The sequence below is a fragment of the Acipenser ruthenus genome, chromosome 14 (assembly GCF_902713425.1).
Source record: "Acipenser ruthenus chromosome 14, fAciRut3.2 maternal haplotype, whole genome shotgun sequence".
In the NCBI taxonomy this organism is placed as follows: Eukaryota; Metazoa; Chordata; class Actinopteri; order Acipenseriformes; family Acipenseridae; genus Acipenser; species Acipenser ruthenus.
This window is the reverse complement of record NC_081202.1, coordinates 30,128,785-30,151,358: the sequence shown is the minus strand read 5'-3', so window position 1 is coordinate 30,151,358 and position 22,574 is coordinate 30,128,785. Positions and strand designations below refer to the sequence as shown.

General features: G+C 36.8%; 2 protein-coding genes across 3 annotated transcripts in view; both read left to right on the top strand.

Moving 5' to 3' along the window:
• The first annotated feature begins 229 nt into the window (after positions 1 to 229).
• LOC117419587 (single-stranded DNA-binding protein, mitochondrial) lies at positions 230 to 11,482 on the top strand. Of its 2 annotated transcripts, XM_034032472.3 has the most exons (7): positions 230 to 351; positions 3,298 to 3,347; positions 3,750 to 3,810; positions 4,347 to 4,487; positions 5,497 to 5,584; positions 5,804 to 5,892; positions 9,678 to 11,482. In XM_034032472.3, exons 2-7 carry the CDS (start codon positions 3,324 to 3,326, stop codon positions 9,719 to 9,721), a joined length of 447 nt encoding a protein of 148 aa, XP_033888363.1. In that variant the 5' UTR covers positions 230 to 351; positions 3,298 to 3,323; the 3' UTR covers positions 9,722 to 11,482. The 2 variants fall into 2 exon arrangements, with proteins under 2 accessions (XP_033888363.1, XP_033888365.1); XM_034032474.3 differs by lacking the exon at positions 230 to 351 and having other exon boundaries at positions 3,298 to 3,408.
• Positions 11,483 to 12,597: 1,115 nt separating this feature from the next.
• Positions 12,598 to 22,574, top strand: part of LOC117419509 (cyclic AMP-responsive element-binding protein 3-like protein 2) — a 31,261-nt gene continuing 21,284 nt past the window's right edge. Inside the window, exon 1 of the mRNA XM_034032298.3 lies at positions 12,598 to 13,248. Coding sequence (XP_033888189.2) covers positions 13,150 to 13,248 — 99 coding nt within the window. The 5' untranslated portion in view covers positions 12,598 to 13,149. The remainder of the gene's footprint in view (positions 13,249 to 22,574) is intronic.

The window sequence follows — 22,574 nt, the reverse complement described above, 5'->3', positions numbered from 1 at the left end:
AAAGATGTTATTACCAAGGAGAGCCATTTATCCAATTAAAAATTAAATACTGTATAAATAATAAGATTAAATATTTGATATATTGAAACTGTTCCTGTTTTTTGACTGGCTTCTGGTGATTATTTCATAGAAGCATACCCACAGATCATTTTTTCATCCTACTGCATAATTTTTATCAAGTAATATTTTAATAGCATGAAAATGGTAGAAAGGTTGTAACATGACAATTGATACACTGAGAAAGTAAGACAGAAGGCAAACGCTGCAGTTCATGTTTCTCCTCGGGGAGGAGTGGTTAAAGCGACGGACCGGATACAGCGTGGGCCAACTGGAGACAGATCTTTGGAGCAAGTAAATATCTTTATAAAAAATAATTATATTACCCGTAGAACAGTCGTTGATACATGAACATATTGGACAGCCAAGATGAGAAGACACAAAATCTGTTAGTTAGATAGAAGTATTTACGAAGACATCTTGTAGTTTTATGAGTTGCATAAATTGTCGTGAGTTCGCAAAGCTCGTGTTAGTAACTGCAAGAGGATATAACGAAACGACTGAAACAATATATTCCTTTTTAATAACACAATTCTGTTTAAAAAATGAAGGATAACATCTGATATAAGGTTAACAGTATTTAGTAAAACCGTCACTATACAAACCCTACAGCTAACGGGATTCCCTAGTAAATAGCCCAGGCAGTATTAGTACCTTACGACAATAATAAAGTGTAAATTGTTGCGGTATAATGATAATGTGCTTCAGCGGGAAAACTATGACTAACAGTCAGATATAACATGGAACTGTTTTAAATAGAACTAATCAAATACAATAAATTGCAGTGCCATTCCATCTCTTAAAGTGATCGTGTCTGAATGTCACATCCGCGTTCAGAGATAAATTTAATTGCATTCTTCAGCAAAATAACTACACCTCAAAGTTTTTGTACCGATAAAAATATTCTTGGCCGATGGTTATCTACCCATACCGATAGGATGCCGATAAATAATAGATAGTGCATGTAAGCTATTGTAAACTATTAGAGCAAGACACGGCCTATATTTAAAAAAAGGTTTTATAATTATAAAAGTGAACAGATGTCGTTTAATAAGGCTGAAGTTGGCTTCTTATTCGCTTGTTTCTTATTCAGACTTTGATCTGCTCCAAACTGAATGAATGGCTTTTTATTTAAGGGGTTAAATCGCGTTGGGCTGCTAATTTCTCTGTGGATATTTATGAGGAGCAGCTCCTAACAATATTCATTTGTTTGGTGACATAGAGGGGATCCCCCCTCTGTGAGAATCAACTTTGCAATCAGTGGCCCAGAGTGATTTAACCCCCAACATACCCCCGTTACTTACTCAGTTTGTGTTACATTTGCTCTACGCGAATAAGAAGCTGTATGTGCCATCTTTGCCTGCTGTTTTCGTATCAAAATCCGTTTTGGGCCAGGATAAATACCCATGGGTGACATTGTGGGGTCCCCCCTGTGTAGAATCAACTTTGCAGTAAGTGGCCCAAGGCGATTTAACCCCTGACACACCCCTGTTACTTATTCCATTTGCATTCATCGGATATCATGCCAACTCGCTATCTGTGCCGTGTTTGCCAGCTGTTTTGACCCTGAAATCAGTGTTGGGCTGAGCAAAATACAAATGAACATTGTTTAGGAGCTGCCCCTCTATAAATATCCACAGAGAAATTAGCAGCCCGCGTGATTGAACATCTTACATACAAAGCCAATCAATCAGTTTGGAGCAGATCAAAGTCTGAATAAGAAACAGGCGAATATGAAGCCAACTTCAGCCTCGTTGTTGTTTACGTGTTGTCTTCATAACAAAAAATAACATTTATTTACTTCAGAAAATGAAGTAAATAAATACAAAGAATAACGTAGTATTATATTGTGGCTTGACAGCAATTGATACATTTGTTTTACAACATAGTCACACCAAAAATAAGATTTGTACTAATAAAAACACTTCTGTAGAAATATATATATATATATATATTTAGCTCAAAGAGATTTACATACCAGTATATAATTGACATTAACTTTTATAGCCACTTGCTGTCAAACATTGGGTATTATAAATTCTACCTATACTGTACGGTAGAAAAGAAAAATGTAGCCTACTGTCAACAACTTTTTATTAAATTACATTTTTTTATTTTAAGAATACGCTGCTTAAAAATGCAGCACAACTTAAATTGTTCACTTAATCAGAAACAGTAAGATGTCATAAACATTTCCGGTTACAAAATTCGGTCAAACTTGAATTTTTTACTTAATGAAAGATAGCACAGTAATCCATTTCTACTTTCCAAATGCTGCCGAATACCCCCACAACCAATGCAGATTAAGCAAGATAAACAAAAATTACAAAAGGCCATTTTGAAGTACATTGTATAATAATAATAATAATAATAATAATAATAATAAAATATATTGACCCGGCAGTCTGCGCTAATTAAGAGGTCTTGTTTGCTGTTCGGATGCGGAGAGTCTTAAATATTCAAAGAAGAGCACTTTACAATAAAAAATAAAAAAAATCACAATAATATTCTACTCACAGGTCATTGTTGAATGTAATGTATCAAAAAAAAATCCAAACGCCACTCTTTTGAGACCTATTTACTGCAGGTTGATCGCACGTTACACAGCACAAAATGACTGTCTCAGTGTTCTTGCGTCATTAGTATAGTAGGGCGCCTGACCAAACATTAAATTCTGTGTGTTGGAAAACATGGAACAAGTATTGAATAGCAGTTTGCTACGCATGAGGAATGTGCTGGAAGAAATTCAAGCATGAATATTGGTGTACATTATCGGCTAAAATAACAAACATTGCCGATCACTAATTGTGTTTTTTTTTCTCCTTATATCAGTGCCATGCCGATAGTCTACCGATTATCGGTGCATCCGTAATATCTATATATATATAGAGATATATATTGTAGCGTGCACGGGGGAAGGCAGCAGCAGGGCTGGTAGGTGATGTAATCATACACGAAGGCTGATATACGCGCCTCGCAAAGGAGCTGGCTCTTTTGTACAGCGGTATCGGTGCTATGCTTTAGTGCGAGAGGTCCTGGGTTTGTGCCCGCCCTCTGCCTGTGTGTGGATTGCCTCGTCCTGTGTGATGTGCCTGCCTGTGTTTACCGGGATTGCTACTATATATATATATATATATATATATATATATATATATATATATATATATATATATATATTAGTTTCTTAAAGTTTTAACTGATTTAAACCTTATCAATAATACACTTCTTATTTTTTTGCAGACGATCCACTTGAGAGAAACACAGCCATGTTTAGAAGGGCTTCAGTGCAGGTAAACCACAGATCTGAGTGAAGGGGATACCATAGCAATTGGTCCGAGCAGCCACTTGCAGGTTTGGTTCTGCAATGTATACCCCATTACAAGGGGGAGGGGGGGTTTGGAAAGGGGTCAGGGTCTCAGGGAAATTTGGTTTTCCTATTTTAGCAAGCCCTCTTCACTCTATAATATAAAATAACAATTGTTTGGATTTGTGTTCTAAAAGCATGTTTTCCTCAGGATTATTGTATATTTCTTGATCAGAAGTTTAATTTGAATGTGTAACTTTGTGCCTGTTCATTTAGCCCAGTTTCTGTTAACTTTTCCTGGTGAACAATAAACCGATAAAGTCCTATAGCCATACCTGGCTGTATTGATGTTACATCATGATCAGTCTCTAAACCTTATTGCTTGTAGGTATTCCGGCAGTATGTCAGACATCAGTCAAACGAAATGAACTCCCTCATCCTGGAGAGATGTAAGTACTGATACCCTCTTTCCACAAACCTGTCTTTGTGGCAGACCTCATTGTCTCCCAGCATTCTCTTTCCACAAACCTGTCTTTCTGGTAGACCTCATTGTCTCCCAGTATTCTCTTTCCACAAACCTGCCTTTCTGGCAGACCACATTGTCTCCCAGCATTCTCTTTCCACAAACCTGTCTTTGTGGCAGACCTCATTGTCTCCCAGCATTTTCTTTCCATAAACCTGTCTTTCTGGCAGACCTCATTGTCTCCCAGCATTAATAACTCTGCCATATTGTTTCCAAGAGCTTAGCTATAATCAGTAAAACATTAAAACACACTGCTTCACAGCTCATGTGTAACAATTGGGTCACACAGCTTCCCAGCCATCCGCTCTAACCACATAACAATGCTGTCTCTCATTCGCTCAGCTCTAACCAAGACGCCACAACTGTTCCACAAGGATACATTGCCTCCCAGTCCCATAACTAAACCACTACACCCCCAACAGGCCACAGCTTTCACACTAACGCTTGTCCTCGCTTTCCCAGCTATGAACCGAGTGCAGCTCCTGGGGCGCGTGGGTCAGGACCCAGTGATGCGGCAGGTCGAGGGGAGGAACCCTGTCACCATCTTCTCCATGGCAACCAATGAGATGTGGCGATCGGGGGAAGGGGACACCACTTCTACAGGTAAGAACACACTGGATTGTTGTTGCTTTGGTGTCTCAAATGCAGTACTGTACTGTCAGGTTTTTCTAGTGGTCCAGTGTATATTGTAAAGAATTTACACCGTATCCTTATTTGTTTCGGAAAAGTAATTCCAAAAGATTTCTTTAAACCTATTTAAAAAATAATAATAATAATAATAATCTTTTACTGGGGACAGGTGTGTGTTTGTACCTTAAGTAGATCGGCATTCACGCCTTTATAATGAAAAGGACAAAAATACTATATTAGGGGAGAGGTAGTCAAAAATGTTAGGTAATTGTTATTGAATGGTCTGACTTTTAAGGTATTGTACCTCAATATCATACTGGTGTATTTACTTTGTCTAATTCTAAATTACAGTTGGTGCCATTTTATTGAGAAGGAAAAATATCCTGAATAAGTGGCTGTCCCAGTTAAACGAGAGGCAGTTGAGACGACCTTAGTCACACTTTTTTGATTCTTAATGAAATGAAAAAGAATGAAATCACATCATGTTATGATTAAATGTTAAATACATCATTTAAAAATGAGTCAATGTTTTGTTTTTTATTCCAAAACAAAATTAATCGCACCTGCGATGTTGACACGCCAACTTTCTTTGCAACAGCAGCCTGAGAAACCACAGGAGACTCCTTCTTCAAGAGTTCAACGTGGTTTATGCAATTTACGCAAGTCAGTGTGTAATCACTGCATTGTGCTATGCGACCTGTCTTGCTCTGAAAAGCGATCTCCATTCGACATTTGAAATAACTGTATCCCAATTAAATGAATTGATGTTCTGATTAAACATCATAAATAGCATTGGGAAGAATCGTCTCCCAGAGTTGTATCCCATTTAAGCAGCAATCCCGATTTATCAGTATCCCGATTTAGGCGGCACCGACTGTACTACATTACTAACCACAAAAACATTAAACCTGATACTTTAAATATTGATGTATTGGTCTGCAATATACTGGATGACCAGTTTGCTTTTTGCTTCGTCTCCTAGGAGATGTCAGCCAGAAGACCACGTGGCACAGGATCTCTGTGTTCCGACCAGGGCTGCGGGATGTGGCTTACCAATATGTGAAAAAGGGGTGCGTTAAAAACCAGGTCATGTACTACATAGAGCATGTCTTTTCTCTTGTGCACAACACTGTCACTAGAGTGTAGGGCCATCATGCTGTAGGATAGCAAGGCAGCACTGATTCTACGTGGCAATACTGTTACTCTATGATTAACACCCACCATAGTGTCAAGGGTTTTCTCATTATTTCCAGATATACATTGTGAACATTCTCTTTTGTAATTCTCAGAGCTCGTGTTCTGGTTGAAGGAAAGCTTGATTATGGGGAATATGTGGATAAAAACAACGTCAGACGACAAGCCACCACCATTATAGCAGGTGAGTGTGGGTACGGTTATTCAACAAAACTTTCAACTTTCTTATTTAAACTAGCTAAGAACAGATCATCGTGTGCAGTAGTAATGTGGGGAATTGTAGACATTTGTATAGAGGCTAACTTCATTATAACGAAACCCCATGGGACCTGTAGAAATACTGTAATAGGGTTTGGCAATTTGCTGCATCATAATAATGAAGAAACCTCCAATTTGAATTGAACATCAATATATACTACTGTTATGAAGATTACTTCACAGTGGGGCAATTTCCATGGAAAAATAAATTTCTCACCTTTTTCTCAGTCTATTTTGGTAATACTTTCGGGTCGTGTGCATTTCTGTGTAGTTTTCTTTTAGCCAGAGAAATTCTCGTTCCAAATGCAAATAACCTAATTAATATTAAAATACGGGAGGGTATATTTAAATACTTGTGTCTGTGTTCCAGTTTGGTCTTGCGAGGCTATTGATATCGTACAGCTTTCTTAAACTGGGTTTCCATGAACGTTTTACGATGTTAAAGAAAAGCCTGCCACATTTGGACACCACATTTTTTTAAATGAAAAAGCACTGGAGGCAGAGTGCAGACATAGTGTTACACAAATAATAATAATAATAATAATAATAATAATAATAAACAACATTCCATAAGAACGTACTGTGTACTATCTTTATATTATTTTCTAAACATATATTTATTATAACCCTATTAGACATGTTATTATTATTATTATTATTATTATTAGAGACTAGTCTACGAACGGAGTTAAAATACCAGCACTAATGAAATTAATTAATTGATTTAATGAAATAAAAATTATTCAGTCAATATTTATTATTATTATTATTATTATTATTATTATTATTATTATTATTTTTATTATTATTATTATTATTATTATTATTATTTGAGACTAGTCTACAAACAGAGTTAAAATACCAGCACTAATGAAATTAATTAATTGATTTAATGAAATAAAAATTATTCAGTCAATATTTAAAAAATATTGGTTGTAAACATTAATAAAACCTAAAGCAAAATAACACGGTCAAAAAGCTTAAATCGCTATGTACTAAGAAATGAGCTGGCGGGTGTGCTTCAGGCTATCACAATGGCAGAGGCAAAGATAATGGCTGTTTCTTAGGGTTACCATAACGTAAATAAACTAACTCAAACTAAATTAACACAGCACCCCTACACACGTTACAAAATGCAACAGCAATATACAAGACATGTATGTTATTTAATAGAATGGTGAAGCAACACCAAATTGCACTGCAACTTGTGTCTGATTCAGGTTTTTTTTTTTTTTCAAAAGCTTGAACAATTTCCAACTGTGTAGCAAGAGAAACAGCAGCACATTTAGCCATTTGTTTACATGCCATTTTGTAGCGATGAGGTGCACTCGTGGAAATCGGAATACAAAACAATTCAGTGATATGACGGCGGTTCTGGAAAGATTTAATAAACCAATCAGTGTCCCTCAAGACACTCTTGTGATGACAAGTTGCTTTTTTTATAAAACAGTACTGTATATGTTGTGAAGGATTGCTATCGGTGCCAAGAAGGTGTTCTTTTAAACAAAGTTCCTGTTCCTTTAGAAGTAGCATTTACAAAGGGAAAAATCAGTTTCACCACAAGGCAAAGTGTTCTCTTAGGAGGTATTCCTATAAGCAGGGACTACTATATACAGACGTGCTCAAATTTGTTGGTACCCCTCCACAAAAAACGAAGAATGCACAATTTTCTCTGAAATAACTTGAAACTGACAAAAGCAATTGGCATCCACCATTGTTTATTCCATATTTAATAGAAATCAGACTTTGCTTTTGATTTTTTATTCAACATAATATTGTAAATAATAAAACCAATGAAAATGGCATGGACAAAAATGATGGGACCGCTAACCTAATATTTTTTTGCACAACCTTTAGAGGCAATCACTGCAGTCAAACGTTTTCTGTAGCTCTCAATGAGACTTCTGCACCTGTTAACAGGTAGTTTGGCCCACTCTTCCTGAGCAAACTGCTCCAGCTGTCTCAGGTTTGATGGGTGCCTTCTCCAGACTGCAGGTTTCAGCTCTTTCCATAGATGTTCGATAGGATTCAGATCAGGACTCATAGAAGGCCACTTCAGAATAGTCCAATGTTTTGTTCTTATCTATTCTTGGGTGCTTTTAGCTGTGTGTTTTGGGTCATTATCCTGTTGGAGGACCCATGACCTGCGACTGAGACAGAGCTTTCTGACACTGGGCAGTACGTTTCGCTCCAGAATGCCTTGATAGTCTTGAGATTTCATTGTGCCCTGCACAGATTCAAGGCACCCTGTGCCAGGCGCAGCAAAGCAGCCCCAAAACATAACCGAGCCTCCTCCATGTTTCACTGTAGGTATGGTGTTCTTTTCTTTGAAAGCTTCATTTTTTCGTCTGTGAACATAGAGCTGATGTAACTTGCGAAAAAGCTCCAGTTTTGACTCATCTGTCCAAAGGACATTCTCCCAGAAGGATTGTGGCTTGTCAATATGCATTTTAGCAAATTCCAGTCTGGCTTTTTTATGTTTTTCTTTCAAAAGTGGAGTCCTCCTGGGTCTTCTTCCATGGAGCCCACTTTCGCTCAAAAAGCGACGGATGGTGCGATCAGAAACTGACGTACCTTCACCTTGGAGTTCAGCTTGTATCTCTTTGGCAGTTATCCTTGGTTCTTTTTCTACCATTCGCACTACCCTTCTGTTCAATCTGGGGTCGATTTTCCTCTTGCGGCCGCGCCCAGGGAGGTTGGCTACAGTTCCATGGACCTTAAACTTCTTAATAATATTTGCAACTGTTGTCACAGGAACATCAGGCTACTTGGAGATGGTCTTGTAGTCTTTACCTTTACCATGCTTGCCTATTATTTTCTTTCTGATCTCCTCAGACAACTCTCTTCTTTGCTTTCTCTGGTCCATGTTCAGTGTGGTGCACACAATGATACCAAACAGCACAGTGACTACTTTTCTCCATTTAAATAGGCTGAATGACTGATTACAAGATTGGAGACATGTGTGATACTAATTAAAGAAACTACTTAGTTTGAAATATCACTATAATCCAATTCTTTATTATCTTTTCTAAGGGGTACCAACAAATGTGTCCAGGCCATTTTAGAATATCTTTGTAGAATAAGCAATAATTCATCTCTTTTCACAGCTTCTTTGCTTTATTCTATGACATACCAAAGGCATGCAAGTATACATGATAAAATGTCATCACTTTTCAGGAGGAATGAAGCATTATTTCAATGAGCTGTAAGGGTACCAACAAATTTGAGCACGTCTGTATACATCGCAAGAGTGTCTTGAGGGACACTGATTGGTTTATTAATAGGGCTAATTTCCAATGAAAATATCAGTTCTTACTGTCGGGATAGTTAAAAACGGGAGTTTGTTATAATAAGGGTTCATTATAGTGAAGTTAGCATATATTATATTAGAATCATGGGTGCATTCAATCACAAAACACAGTGCCAATGTCATTTCACTGTTCTGTGTGTTGTGAAATAAAACCTTCCTGAATGTCAACACAGTTGTTGACTCAATGGCATGTTTGGGAAGTGTCCTGTATCTGGGAGTTTGATTGAATAGCATGGGTCATAAAACATTAAAGTAATTTGATTTGCTTGAATCCTTCTCCGGGACACTGCTGTTCTTGGGATCTTGTTGTTCACAGGATCTCAGTTTAACCTTTAATCTGCAGCACAGAGCTACCAACCCATTTCCTGGCCATGATCTTTTGTTTTTGTTTTCCTCTGCAGACAATATCATCTTTTTAAGTGACACCTTGAAGGAGAGAGTCTGAGAAAACCAGCCAATGCCGGTTCCTCAAACCCTGACGTTCCTCTAATAGAAAAAAGCCTTTTATATTTGAGTATTTTTCAAGTATTGAGAGAACGCTGATTATAAGGGGAGGTCATTCATATTGAAACTTCATGGATCCTCATTCTCAGCCAGTCAGATTGTTCACATGCAAGAGAATGCAAGCTGTCAGCTGATCATTTTGAAAGCAAGAAAAACATGTTTTGAAGTTTCTGAGGGACTGTAATTTGTTTAAAAGTTTTCTGTTGCTTTGACTGGGTACTGTAAATACTGCTTCGATGGGTTTGAAATCTTCATGCATAAAACTGTGCTGGATTAGTAGGCTTTGATAACTTCAGATGGCATCTATTTCCACTGATGGCTTCAATTTACTTTTAGTTAAGTGCCCTCTGTATCAAATCAAGACACTGAACAGTCACTGCTGATTCAGAAATCCAGATGCAAAAGAGACTTACTAGATTTCTCACTACAAAGGCTGAGTGTCCACAAGGCCTGTTTCGGGGGAAAGGGTTATCTTTGCAATGTAATTAATAACATTGAGTAACATTAAAAAATGTAATTGAAAAATAGATGCTGTGCCTTCCATTCATAATTTTACAATTTCTAATCAGAGTAGTTTGCCTCTGCTGCATTGTCACATTGCAAAGGTACAGAATCACCATTTCCAATTAACATTTTACTTTAATCATACCAACCATAAGCCAAAAACAGGATGTATGTGTGAACATCCCTCCTTTAATCATTTATGGTTCCAACTGTGGCCCTTGCATTAGGAATCTGTCTTGAGGGGAAATTGCATCTATTTCAAGATCTCTGTGGGTTTAAACAGTGCTGATACTGCCATGGTGTCACCCATTTTCTTCTTTTTAACCATGCTAACCAATCAGAGACCAGAACTATTCTGCTTGTGGGGGGAACAAATCATACGAAGACTGTTCTCGTAAAAGACAGATTGCATAATTAGAAATAATGTATCCAAAGCCGTTGTTCTGTGTTCTATAGAGCCCAGTCGTGTTGGTAATAATCAGACTTCCATTATTTTAACACTTGTGGCGCCTGTAGTACCCCCTCAGTCAGCTAGAGGGCATGTAACCAATTAACATGGATTTAGTTTGATATTATTTGTGCACTATTTACAATTAAAAAAAAAAAAAAAAAAAAACTCTAAGAAATAATGTAAGAAGACTTTGTTCTCATTGGCTTGTGATTTTCCCAGTACAGTTTTTTTTTTTTTTTTAAATAAAAGGTCTGTGTTTATTTTACTGTTTTTTGTTCATATTACGTTATACTGTAAATGTTACACTTTACAACTACTGCTTATATGTCCAAATATCCATTTAACGTTACCCTTTCAAACCATTCTATTAGAGGTGCCATTCACCTCAATCTGTTTCTTGATGAAAACAAAGGAAAAAGTTCTGGAATGTCCTTTGGAATCACCAGATCTCATTCCAATAGCAATTATCTGAAAAGGCTGTAGCCAAGCATTGTGTGTCCAATCTGTCTGAGCTGAGGGAAATATGCAAGACAGAATGGGCCCAGATTTCACCAACCAAGATGTAATACACTGGCTAAGAATTATCATAAATGTCTGAAAGCCGTAATAAAAGCAAAAGGAGAACACAATACTTTTGCCATGAACTAATACTTTAAATGAAATTAAAGTTTGTTTGTTTTTTATTTGTTAAATTACTAGAAATTGTGTATTTTGGTTTTTGTTTTATTAAAATGTGGTTAAAGTTTACTAAGTGTTTGTCCTGAATATGTTACCTTGAATTATAGTATTATAATTCAAATTGATTCAAGTTGCTTAATGAAATTGCTGATTTTTTTTTGTATTTAGTATTTTGTATATTTCATTTAGTTTGAACAGATTTGATTAATTGACAAATGTAATTGATCGTGCCTGACTGTAATTGTTTAAATCACTTACATTTGAATACTTTTTGAAACTTTATGACTTTTTTTCTCTTTATAAACTTAGTGCCATTCATAATTTAAAACTGACAAGAAAATTACTAAAAAAATAAACTAGCAGACTATAATTTATTTTAAAACACTTGTAGTTTTAATATATAGACCCTGTTCAAACATATCTTGATAAAACTGCTGAGTTGGTTGGAGTTTTCAAAGAAGATGCTTTAGTTAAACCTAATTTCTCATGGTTTTAGTTACCAGATAATCTCACTAACAGCCTAAAACCACGCTACTACAGCACAAGTGTTTTTAAGAAAATATATTTTGTTTCTACGTGTAGACACCCGGTGGCGCTGTTTCGTCATGGAAAAAGAGTGAAAGGCGATCGGAAAGTTCACGTCATGAAAGATTTGAGCTGCCTTTTCGGTTTTCTAAAAGGTGAGGCCTAATGTAGCGTTTTGTACAGAGTAACTTTGTTATGCAGTACTACAGTAGGCGCACTTGCCTACTGCACCAGTTACAGTATTACGACCTGTTATTTATTTAAATGAATACAGTCGTTTAATACTTTTTTTCCAATCTGCAGGATTGCTTTAAATCCGATCTTGAACATCCTCTCAGTTCGTTTGTGCAGTTTATGGGGCTGGTTTAGAATCCCTGCTATGCGATAGGGGGACATACCTTTAAAGGCGGTTACTTTTAGCTTTTTGGTATTCTTGTCTCTATTTGATTGGCCAACAAGATAATAGATTCGTACACGCTTGGACAATTGCGTTGCCGATCAAAAGTAGGCGGGATTGTTGAATTTACGTTATTCCGATTGGTAACCTTTGCTGTTAGTCATTCCAAAGGGCCCGTTCACAAATATGTGGGCGTGTTTGACGTTGCTTTACACCTGCTTGATTGATTTACCAAAAGAACTTGAAGGCGGTGTGTAAGAGTCCATTTCAGCGCGTCCGATTCGGTGCTTTCCTACAGTGGGTGCAGCTGTACTGTAAAGGAGTATTAAATGCATTGTGATTGGGTAAAATATAGGGAGGCGTGTCTTAAAGGCGTATCCAAGCAAGCGAATTCCCGCCCACTTCCCTTCCTCTGCATTCCAAAGTGGCGGAGCTGTAAAAGCAGGATTCTGGGCCAAGGAGGATTTAAACATTTTTGACAACACCAAAGCGCAGAAACTTTTTTATTTTTATTAGAAGTATTGACAGGGACGTTTAGCATTTAAATACGTCAATACCAGGAGAAACACTGACTGGTATATCTATTACAAAGTGGAAGTTAGAATTACAGTTTGTAAATATTGTATTGCAAACAGTAACTTTAAATTGAGTGACAGTGATTTTTTTGTTTATGTTTTTACAGCTAGCATTAAACAAGTGTATTCGTTTTAATGAGGACGCCTTGAAATATAGCAGTTTTAGAGTACACTACAACTAAAGATTAAGTTATTTGTATTGTTATTACAAATACATACATACAGTAAACAGGGAAGACATGGAGATACTGGATGGCGGAGAACCTCTTTTACATTGGGATCGAAATCTAAGTGAACTGTCAGAACCTGGAGAACATGAAAATGTACTGTACAGTACGGTAAGTAATTATTTAAATGGTCTTTTTAATGGGATGTTTTGTGGATGTATAGTAAATTATCCCGTTGTAGGGGTTGGCGATGCATTATAGTACTGTGCAACACTGGATCCTGTCAGACACTCCCGAGTCTGAATATGTCTGTCTTCCCCACATGCAGCATGCAGAGGAATGTGTTTACTTTAGATAGCTTGAGGAAATTGTCTTCAGTTTAATGCAGCAGTAGTATTGGCCGTTGGTTTCATAGAAATTCATCGCAATGCCCCTTGTTTTATTTTGCAGCAACTTTGTTCCAAACGCTGCTGAGACGCTCAAAACGAAATTTAAGAAACCATCAGGGTGAAAGTTTGTTGACTAATGTCCATGCCTTTGACCGATTAGCTGGATTTACCAATAACCAATAACAGTACTACCACATGGAACCCATTATTGATGCTAACCAAGATTTCAGCGCTAATCCCGCTGCCAGGTTTTCCCTAGACATCTTTAAAACCAAAATTCCCATTGGTTATTCGAGTTTACATTGTGCTCTTTATTATTGATGCTAACCAAGATTTCAGCGCTAATCCCGCTGCCAGGTTTTCCCTAGACATCTTTAAAACCAAAATTCCCATTGGTTATTCGAGTTTACATTGTGCTCTTTATTATTGATGCTAACCAAGATTTCAGCGCTAATCCCGCTGCCAGGTTTTCCCTAGACATTTTTAAAACCAAAATTCCCATTGGTTATTCGAGTTTACATTGTGCGCTCTTCCCCACTTGCGTTGGAAATGCAATGTAAGAATTGCAGATTTGCTTATATATACTTTTTAAATGTATTGCTTAATATCCGTACATGCAAGTTAATATTCCTGTTTACCAAAAGTGACGTCTTCAGTGTTTGCTTTTATTATCGTATTTCCATCGTTTGCACAAAATGTATGGATTAAAAGTTCCCCGAGGCTGGGAGGTATCATGGTGCTTGGTATTCTTCAAGACTTCCTGTTACAGAAGGTGCGAGGGTTTGCATGGACTTGTTACCTCAACCCCATGTCTGAGTACTTTGTCTGGAACTAGCTAGATTTAGTTTGGGTAGATTGGCACAAAGGGCCCCCTATTTTGTTATCTTGTTAACAGTGTTGATAATAAGATTAATTTAACAGTCCCCATGCCATGATTTTTAAGAGTATATATTTTTAAATGTAAAACCTCAATGATAAAATGCCCATGACTCAAGGGGTAACTACTGTAGCCAAGTTAAATTTATAAGCAAAATGAAATATGACCGCAGAAATGTTAGATGCCTTTACCAGACCTCTATACTAGAATGGTAGTTTGAGATTCCTTTGGGATATCCAGTATTTCAGCAAGGGTTTTAGGAATTACATTGGCTAGAGGGGTTGCAGATACTAAGGCAATAAGGGAAAGGCTTTAATAAAGATTTTTTACTTAAATAATTCAAAGTTATTTGAAAACTGTTCCCAAATAATCTCTTAAATGCTTAAGAGTATTATTTTTCATGAACAAAAATATGGTGTCCCCAAAGGTTTCCCCATAGGGTGTTTTAAAATAATGTATTAGTCCATGACTTCCAAATGCTTTTGAGGTAAAACTTGCAGTTCAAGTTTTAATTAATCTGTTCACACTGTAAAAGCAATGACAAGTATATAATACAATCAAAACTTTCAATATAACTTGACATATAGGCTACATTTAGGCTACTGTTCGTTGTATAGCAAAACACTCTTCCTTTTGTTCATAACTACTGTAAACTACCAGTACAGTCTCCTTTAAAAGGTGCACTGAAAAAAATAAATTACCTGCTTTGAATAAAGTTTTGTAAAAAGTAGTTGAACGTTTTGTGATTAGCATCAATAAACTTTTTGTGTTAAGAAAAAGTTCACACCCCGGTCATAACGAGAGCCTAGAATAGGTTCATTTTGGGGCAATTATTTCTGCATTGGTGCCTATGAATTTTGTACTAAACTGTAGTAGCATTCTGTTTAAATCTTTTAACACAAGAATTGACCTGGGGTCATTGGACACCCTAGGAAGTTGATAATCCATTTCCCTTCTACCGTATCTAAACATAAGAGCTTTTGGTCAGCAATAACATTATCTTCAAAACTAGTTGCCCAATTTCAAGGAAATTTAACATTTGTTCTAAATAAAGGACACTGGGAACTGTGGCCTGTGGAGCAATCTAAACATATATCCCAGTTTATTGACTGACTGACTAACTAACCTCTACTTTTAAACACCATCTGATTGATGGTACAGTTTCCATTTTGGAAAACTGACTATCCTGAGTGTGATACAAGTGTGCAGGCAGTGAAAGGTGTGAAGAAAAGGAGAGGGGCCATGCGTAATGGTACTTTGTAATAGTAACGAGAACAGGAGATAAGTTTGAGAATGAGAGGGAGACGAGGAGAACGTCTGTGAGTCAGTCTCGCTAGATCTCTTGCCCAGTCCCCTAGTCGGCTATAACAAAGGTCACTTTATTTCTGCGTACACTGTAAGGTCTGTTTGCTTCCCCCGAGTTGCTCCTGAAGGAAGGTTTAACAAGTAGCTTCTCAAGAACCCCACCTCTCTACCTCAGCTGGAGTATAAAGGGCTGCCTTTGTACAGCTGCAGCCTGAGACCCGATCCCAGAAGCAGGGGGAGCCCAGACACTGCTGCTGGAATAGCACAATACATCTCACTAGTCCTCTGTTTCTCTGGCACATAAACACAAACAGTTTCCAATTTGCTATTTACAGGCAATACCTGATATGTTTGTACTGTAGAAGCTGTATCTCCCTGTTAGTAGTCACATTTTACAGTGCAAGTTTCAATAGGCAAGAGCTGACTATGATCGAGAACTGATAGGCGGGCCTCAGCTGGCATGTTATTCATTTTGATCCTTTTAAGACTTTTCAACCCCTAACTTAGCTTAATACATTTCTGTGAAAGGCTGAGGAATGGTCATGTATCCCTACATACAGATTAACATTTTTCAGACCCACTGTCCCACTGAATCAGTACCATCTTGGCTGCCCATTGTGGATAAGCATCCAGTTGACAGTATTTTTGTACTGTCCTTGTATCTGTAACATATTTTTTTTGTTGCATTGTTTCAGGTATTTGTCTGCAATATTGTTGTTTTTTTTTTTTTTTTAAGCTTAGTAGGTTTGTTTGTTTGTCTGAAATACCACCTGGTCCTTTAAAGAATGCTATTTGCAGAACTGAGACTGCTTTTGGTATTGAGCCAAATGCATTACACAAGTAAATGTAAATTAAGATTAAAAGGAAAATATGAAACAGGTGTAGTTGCATTATGAAAATAATACACTATATACATTATAGCACAGTGGGAAATAGGGCCCAATATTCTCTTATTGTTTTAAAACAGGATACTGCAGAAACGTACAAGGATTACTCCACAAATGAAGGTAAGCAGAATAACCGTTAAGCCCCCATTGGATTTAAATGAATGAAGGATAGGTTGCAAAATAAGATTTGATACAAATAGTGATTCAACGCTAGATCTTCCAACACACGTTGTAGAATAATTAACTGAAAAAAGAACCTCTATAGGGATATATTAATTGACGTATGGTAACAAAATACAAGGGCTATGTGTTACTTGGTAACAAAATACAGCTTTTCGAAAGTGTCATTTCCTTCCACAATCCTCTACATCTGTGTGTGTGGTGGTGGGAGTGTCAAGAGAGGGTGTAGGGTACCACTTTGGGGGATGGGGGTTGGTTACTGCTAGCAGATATCCATTCTGTGGAATGTGTTTTCTGGAGAAGCAGTTAGTGTTATTTATTTATTTATTTCCCAGAGATTTGTCCTGCTAATTCCCCTTCGTCACAGCTCCTCCCTTGGAAGGCCACACTCCAGAAAAGAGAGATGTAAGCCTACATCTTTGTTTGGTAGAGTAAACAGTTCAGACTTTTGTGTACGGAGTAGTCAATACCGTTTAAAGCTGCATGAGTTTCACATTCAGGTTAAATTAAATGCGGTTATGATTCCTGTGTGCATTTGTTTACTGCGGTTCTAAGTACATGCTTCCGTAGTTTACTCTTCTCTGGATAACCCAGACCTCGTTGGCACTCCAGTTTGTTTTCATACCCTGCTACTTCGGGAGCAGGAGGTTTTGTGTGTCATCTAAAAGTTCTTCTGTACTGTAGCTCAAGGAAGCAAAACACATATTGAAACAAAGGGGATCCCCTTTTGTCCCCAAAGTGTTTTGGTTACACTGATACCGAAAAGACAAAACAATTACATGTGTATTGTCTTATAAAGAACCAATATTGCTAACTACGTTTAGACCATTGTCTATACAATATTGAGCATTAAACATAATTTACAGAATGTACTGTTAAATATATTTGACTAGTTGTTTATTTTTTGTAATTTTTACTGGACGCTGTTCAGATTAGTTCTGTGTTACTGATCGTATTCATTATAATATTAAAATGTTTTAGTTACAGTATATGTTTTTCATACTTCTAGTGTATTTCATAAAAAAAAAAACAGATAGCTGTAAATGGCTTTGAAATAGAAAATAGAAATCTGAAATTAAAGTTAGGTTTCTGCTGCTGTTACCATTTTGCATTTCATTATGACAGCATTGTTTAGATTTTAGGTCAGTTCAGGGTCTGGTGTACTCTAAGTGAAAAAAACAAATAGGAAAAAACATAAACATTTTAAAAATATTTAATCTAAGCTACATTTAAGGACATTTGTCAGCTATGCCCAAATCACCTTCAAATACAGAGCAAGACCCACTTAAAATAGGTTTCTGTAAGGAGCATTCAGACTCCATGACAACCAGTTTAGCTGTCTAACCAAAAAAATTACCAATATCTAGTCAGTTTTTTAAAAGGCCTGAAATAGAAATATCCCAATCATCTTCACTGAATGCTCTGTATTGTATACACAAAAGTGTATGTGCAGCTTTAAAGCATCCCCTTGACAAATTAACATGGATAAAAATGGCTTTCAACTACAGATATGTACAACATATCGAAACGTTAGGGCAGCTGGCTCTTTGTAACTGTTTCTAATTGATCTTTTATATAAATAAATAATTGTCTTGCAACTGTGGGCCACATTTGTAATCTAAAAGTAATACTGGAGAAGAAACTTCAGAAGCAAAATAATAATAGAAAAAGAATGCTGTTCTAAACTCGTCTTGAACAAGGTAGCCATTTGCGTATTTAATTTTTCCTGGTAATTGCGGTTGTTAACAAATGTTTACCACAACTGGGTGGGATGTACAGTAGTTTTATCTTTAGATTCCTGGGTTTTAATTACAAAACATGGGGAGGGATGTTGCTAAACCATATTTCAACTCAACCATTGCGAAGGAAAAATTTAAAAAAGCTCAGTGTGAAAATGTATATTTTGTCTGCTTTTCTTAAAGCTTGTTTATTTATTATTATTATTATTATTATTATTATTATTATTATTATTATTATTACAATGAAAGTATGCAATGCATATTTTGATAAAAAAAAAAAAAATACTGATTGTAAACATGAAATCTTCATTCCTGTTTTACTTATAAATTCTCATCTGCTTGCCAAGCCATCTGCCACAGAGAGAATCCCGTGGATTTAATGAATTCTGGCTTCAATCCATCAGCATCGGAGCCTGTAAAAAGATGACTGGACAACAGATATCGCTGTTAAATAAAACTGCTGCTACTCCGGTCATCAATAGAATGCTTGCTAGTCAGTTTAATGAATGCATTTCAGTTAGGAAGGCAAACAGAATGTTAGGTTTACCTTGTCAAAAGTTTACAGGTCGGTGTTATTTTAAGGTGCTTTTACTGTATATTTTTGCTCTAGTTAAATCCCACTAAGAATTAGTTTTCAGTTACGGTTTCCTCACTATATTGCTGGAGTTGAGAAGGTACAGAGGAGGTTACTGGATAACTTAAATAACAATTAATCTATTCAGTCTAGATTAAGGGAGTTTAATTGTACTTCTGTAAAAGTCCAATTGCTGTCAACAGTACATAAAGTTGACCTTTGTAACAAGTGTGTACCAGACATAAATGGAAGCTGAGTAAAGTACTTGTTTACCAGTTTAAGTTATTTCAGCTAACACTGCTGTTCTTCAAAATACAATTGCATACTACCCTGGTTGTGGCTGCACCTTGATTGGCCGAACAGCCTCTCCTTGTTCCCAACAATTTTATATATATATATATGTGTGTGTGTGTGTGTGATATATATATATATATATATATACACACACACACTGATATATATATATATATATATATATATATATATATATATATATATATATATATATATATATATATATATATATATCTCAATCAGTGTGTGTGTGTATATATATATATATATATATATATATATATAAACACGTAGTTTTTGGAATTGGAACAACCCTTTTAAATCAAATATAGGCCTATGTACTTATTTATTTGACAGTACATTTAGGCTCTTTAGTTCTGTGCCCATTTTATTTGTTGAGAGGCTTTTGCTGTGATTTGTCGTTTATTTGCCTTTGTCAATATTACAGCCAATACTGCAGGTTATGCCTGTGCATAACTGGCTGCTTGAACCACTGTCTCTGTTTCAGTGTAGTTTATTCTAGAGGCTGTTCTGCAATTGAGGCACAACATGGATTTTAAATGTTCGAATGCCAGTATTTTAAGCTGGAATTAATATTCTTTCATTTTAGTTTAATGAAAGAAAAAAAAAGTTTATTGAGAGAACAAAGTAAAAACCTGGTTTCCCACCAGAAAAATGATTTGTTTTTGGTTAACTAATGAGTATATTAAATTCAGTTTCTTACTTCCAGTGAACACAAGAATGTTGCCTCTGCATTAGCTCAACATTGTAGGGTATCTTTTGACAAGGGCAACTAGTCTCCCGACAGGTTTCACAATATTTTCTAACCTGAAAAAGAAGTCTGACACTACTGTTTTCCTCAAAAGTGGGGTCAGTGGTTATACTGTAATTGGTGTTTTTAAAAGCAAACTGTGCTTGGGTTTCGAAATGAAAACTATCCAACTCTTTCTAGGGTAGTATACTCTTTACTTTAAGTAAGTGCCAGCCGTCTTTACTCATGTCAGTCACATAACTGCCGAGACAGAAGTTTTAAAACTCCAGAAAGAGAGCGAAAGTGATAATGGATGTTGCAGGTTTAGTAACAAGAACGATGAAAGGTGTTTACGGAGGGGAGTATGGTCTTGCTGAATCCCTGAAATTCAGTTTTTTAATTACTGAATGAAATAGAGATAACTGACGCTGAGGCCACTTTCAGTGAGGATGAGCTCCAGCTCGACCTTTTCATAGCCCTGTTGGATGTATATTGGCATGCTGATGTGGAAAACTCAGTCTCGGCTGGTCCTGATTACACAGCAGAGATAAGTAACCCTTGGACCCCTAGCTGTGCTGGAGAGGAGGTTGCTCAACACCCCATAGAGTCTGTGTGTGTGTCCTTGTGTCCTTGTGTTTCTCTCTCTCTCTCTCTCTCTCTCTCTCTCTCTCTCTCTCTCTCTCTCTCTCTCTCTCTCTCTCTCTCTCTAAACATCTGAAGAAAGTTTTTAAATTTACAATTAACTTTTGTTACTTATGAAGAAAGATACTATACAATAAAGACATTGACAGTACCCGGTGAATTGTCTGACCTTTTTGAAGCTATTCATTCTTTTAACTCCAGGCTGGGAAATCTGAGCTAAGCTTTTAAATGGAGTACCTACAGTAAAGTTTATCTAGCTTTGGGCACAATGTTTTGTTTTTTTTTTTAAAACTGTTGTTATCTCTCCAAAATGTTCCATTCCTTCACTTCCCCTGCAGTAGGTCTTCTGTGTTTCTTAGAATAGAAGCAGCTCCTTGAGGACAATAGTTAAAGCATTATCTGGTTAGTCTAGCTGACGACTTCAGTTAACCGGAGAGGGGGTTTATCAAAGCATTCTCTGACCAAATGTCAGTTTTACACCTCTGTACCTGCAAAGGATGTACAAGTTAATGTGTTTTTGGTGTTTAATTGCTATAATTAGTTTTAAATAGTTTGTAGAGGTTATTCAAATAAAAACATTTGTCTGGAAATCTCCACAGGGGTGTAAAGCAACACACAGGCAGCCTTTTTTTGTAAAAGAGCCTTAAAAGAAGGTGCTGTCAAAGAAAAAAATATTTTAAAATAGTCCCTTGGTTTCTGGTAACAGGGCCCCTCCCCCTTTACTATACAGATGTGTCTTATTCAGTCTTTAATTGTATCCAGATGTTTGGCTGACTGCTGGGACTCTGACAGAGCCTCCCATCCTGTGTCTCGTTTTGCATTCTCATTCTCTGGCTCTCTTGTTTTCTCTCCTCTTTCTCTCTCTGATCTGACTGGTGATCTTTCCAAAAACTTTAAAACCTCTTCTGCAAATAAAATGGTTGTTCCCAATAATAATAAAAAAAAGAAAATATATTGGGGTTGGAACAGCAGATTCTCATTGCACATATATTTATTTTAAACGTAGTGTGTAACTAACCATTACTGTACATTTTGTATGAGTATTAGCATGCTACAGTTGTAACAGCCTGTATGTGTGGACTGCACTGTAGCACTCCCCTCCCAGTCCTCTCCTTTTACAGTTCCCTGTAGTACTGTTGTTTCACTGTATAGATTAGCTCTGATTTCAAACTGCACACTGTTCTGTGCCCACTCTCTGACTCACTGCTGGCGAAACAACTCTGTGCGATGACTAATTCCGCACCAGGGATTTATGCAACCGCAGTGTGTCTGTAAATGACTGGAAACAGGCCTCTTTGCTCCATGATTGCTGGCTCTACTCTGTCTTTTCCTGGAGAGGTTGGAAAAAGCTTGAAAAATACTATTGGGGTGCAATTGCAACACATGTGTTTGAGAAATATTATTCTCTGATGCAGTTGCACACTATTTCTGATTTTTCTACTGTAGTACTGCTATAGGTTACCAGCAGTGTATGATGTATGTTTATGTATTTGGTGGCTACAGTACCTCTAATCAAGTTGAGAGTGTATTTCTCAAGCACTCTTTGCTCTGTTAGGCCCGCGAGTGAAGCAAGATGGGTCTGTCATACAAAGAATGCAAGAGAAAGTGTTTTACCCCAGGGGCTATTTATTGATCAACTGCTTAACATTAGTACATGCAATTTAAAATAAAGGCCCAAATAAAGTCAGGTTAATGTATTTTAGAACAGCTTTATTGATCTGCCCCTGCTTGGATCAATACAATAAACCCCACTGGTACCTGTGTTTATAGCATTTATTTATCATCACGATAGAGCAGCTTGAGGTGTATAGATGTAGTGATCTGGGATGCTACCTGTAGAGATTTGTCCTCTGGCTGTA

Coding starts and splice junctions, on each gene's coding strand:
- LOC117419587 (XM_034032472.3), top strand. CDS start 3,324: ATGTTTAGAAGGGCTTCAGTGCAG. Junction 5,585..5,803: donor TACCAATATGTGAAAAAGGG/GTGCGTTAAAAA, acceptor TGTAATTCTCAG/AGCTCGTGTTCTGGTTGAAG. Junction 5,893..9,677: donor AGCCACCACCATTATAGCAG/GTGAGTGTGGGT, acceptor TTTCCTCTGCAG/ACAATATCATCTTTTTAAGT.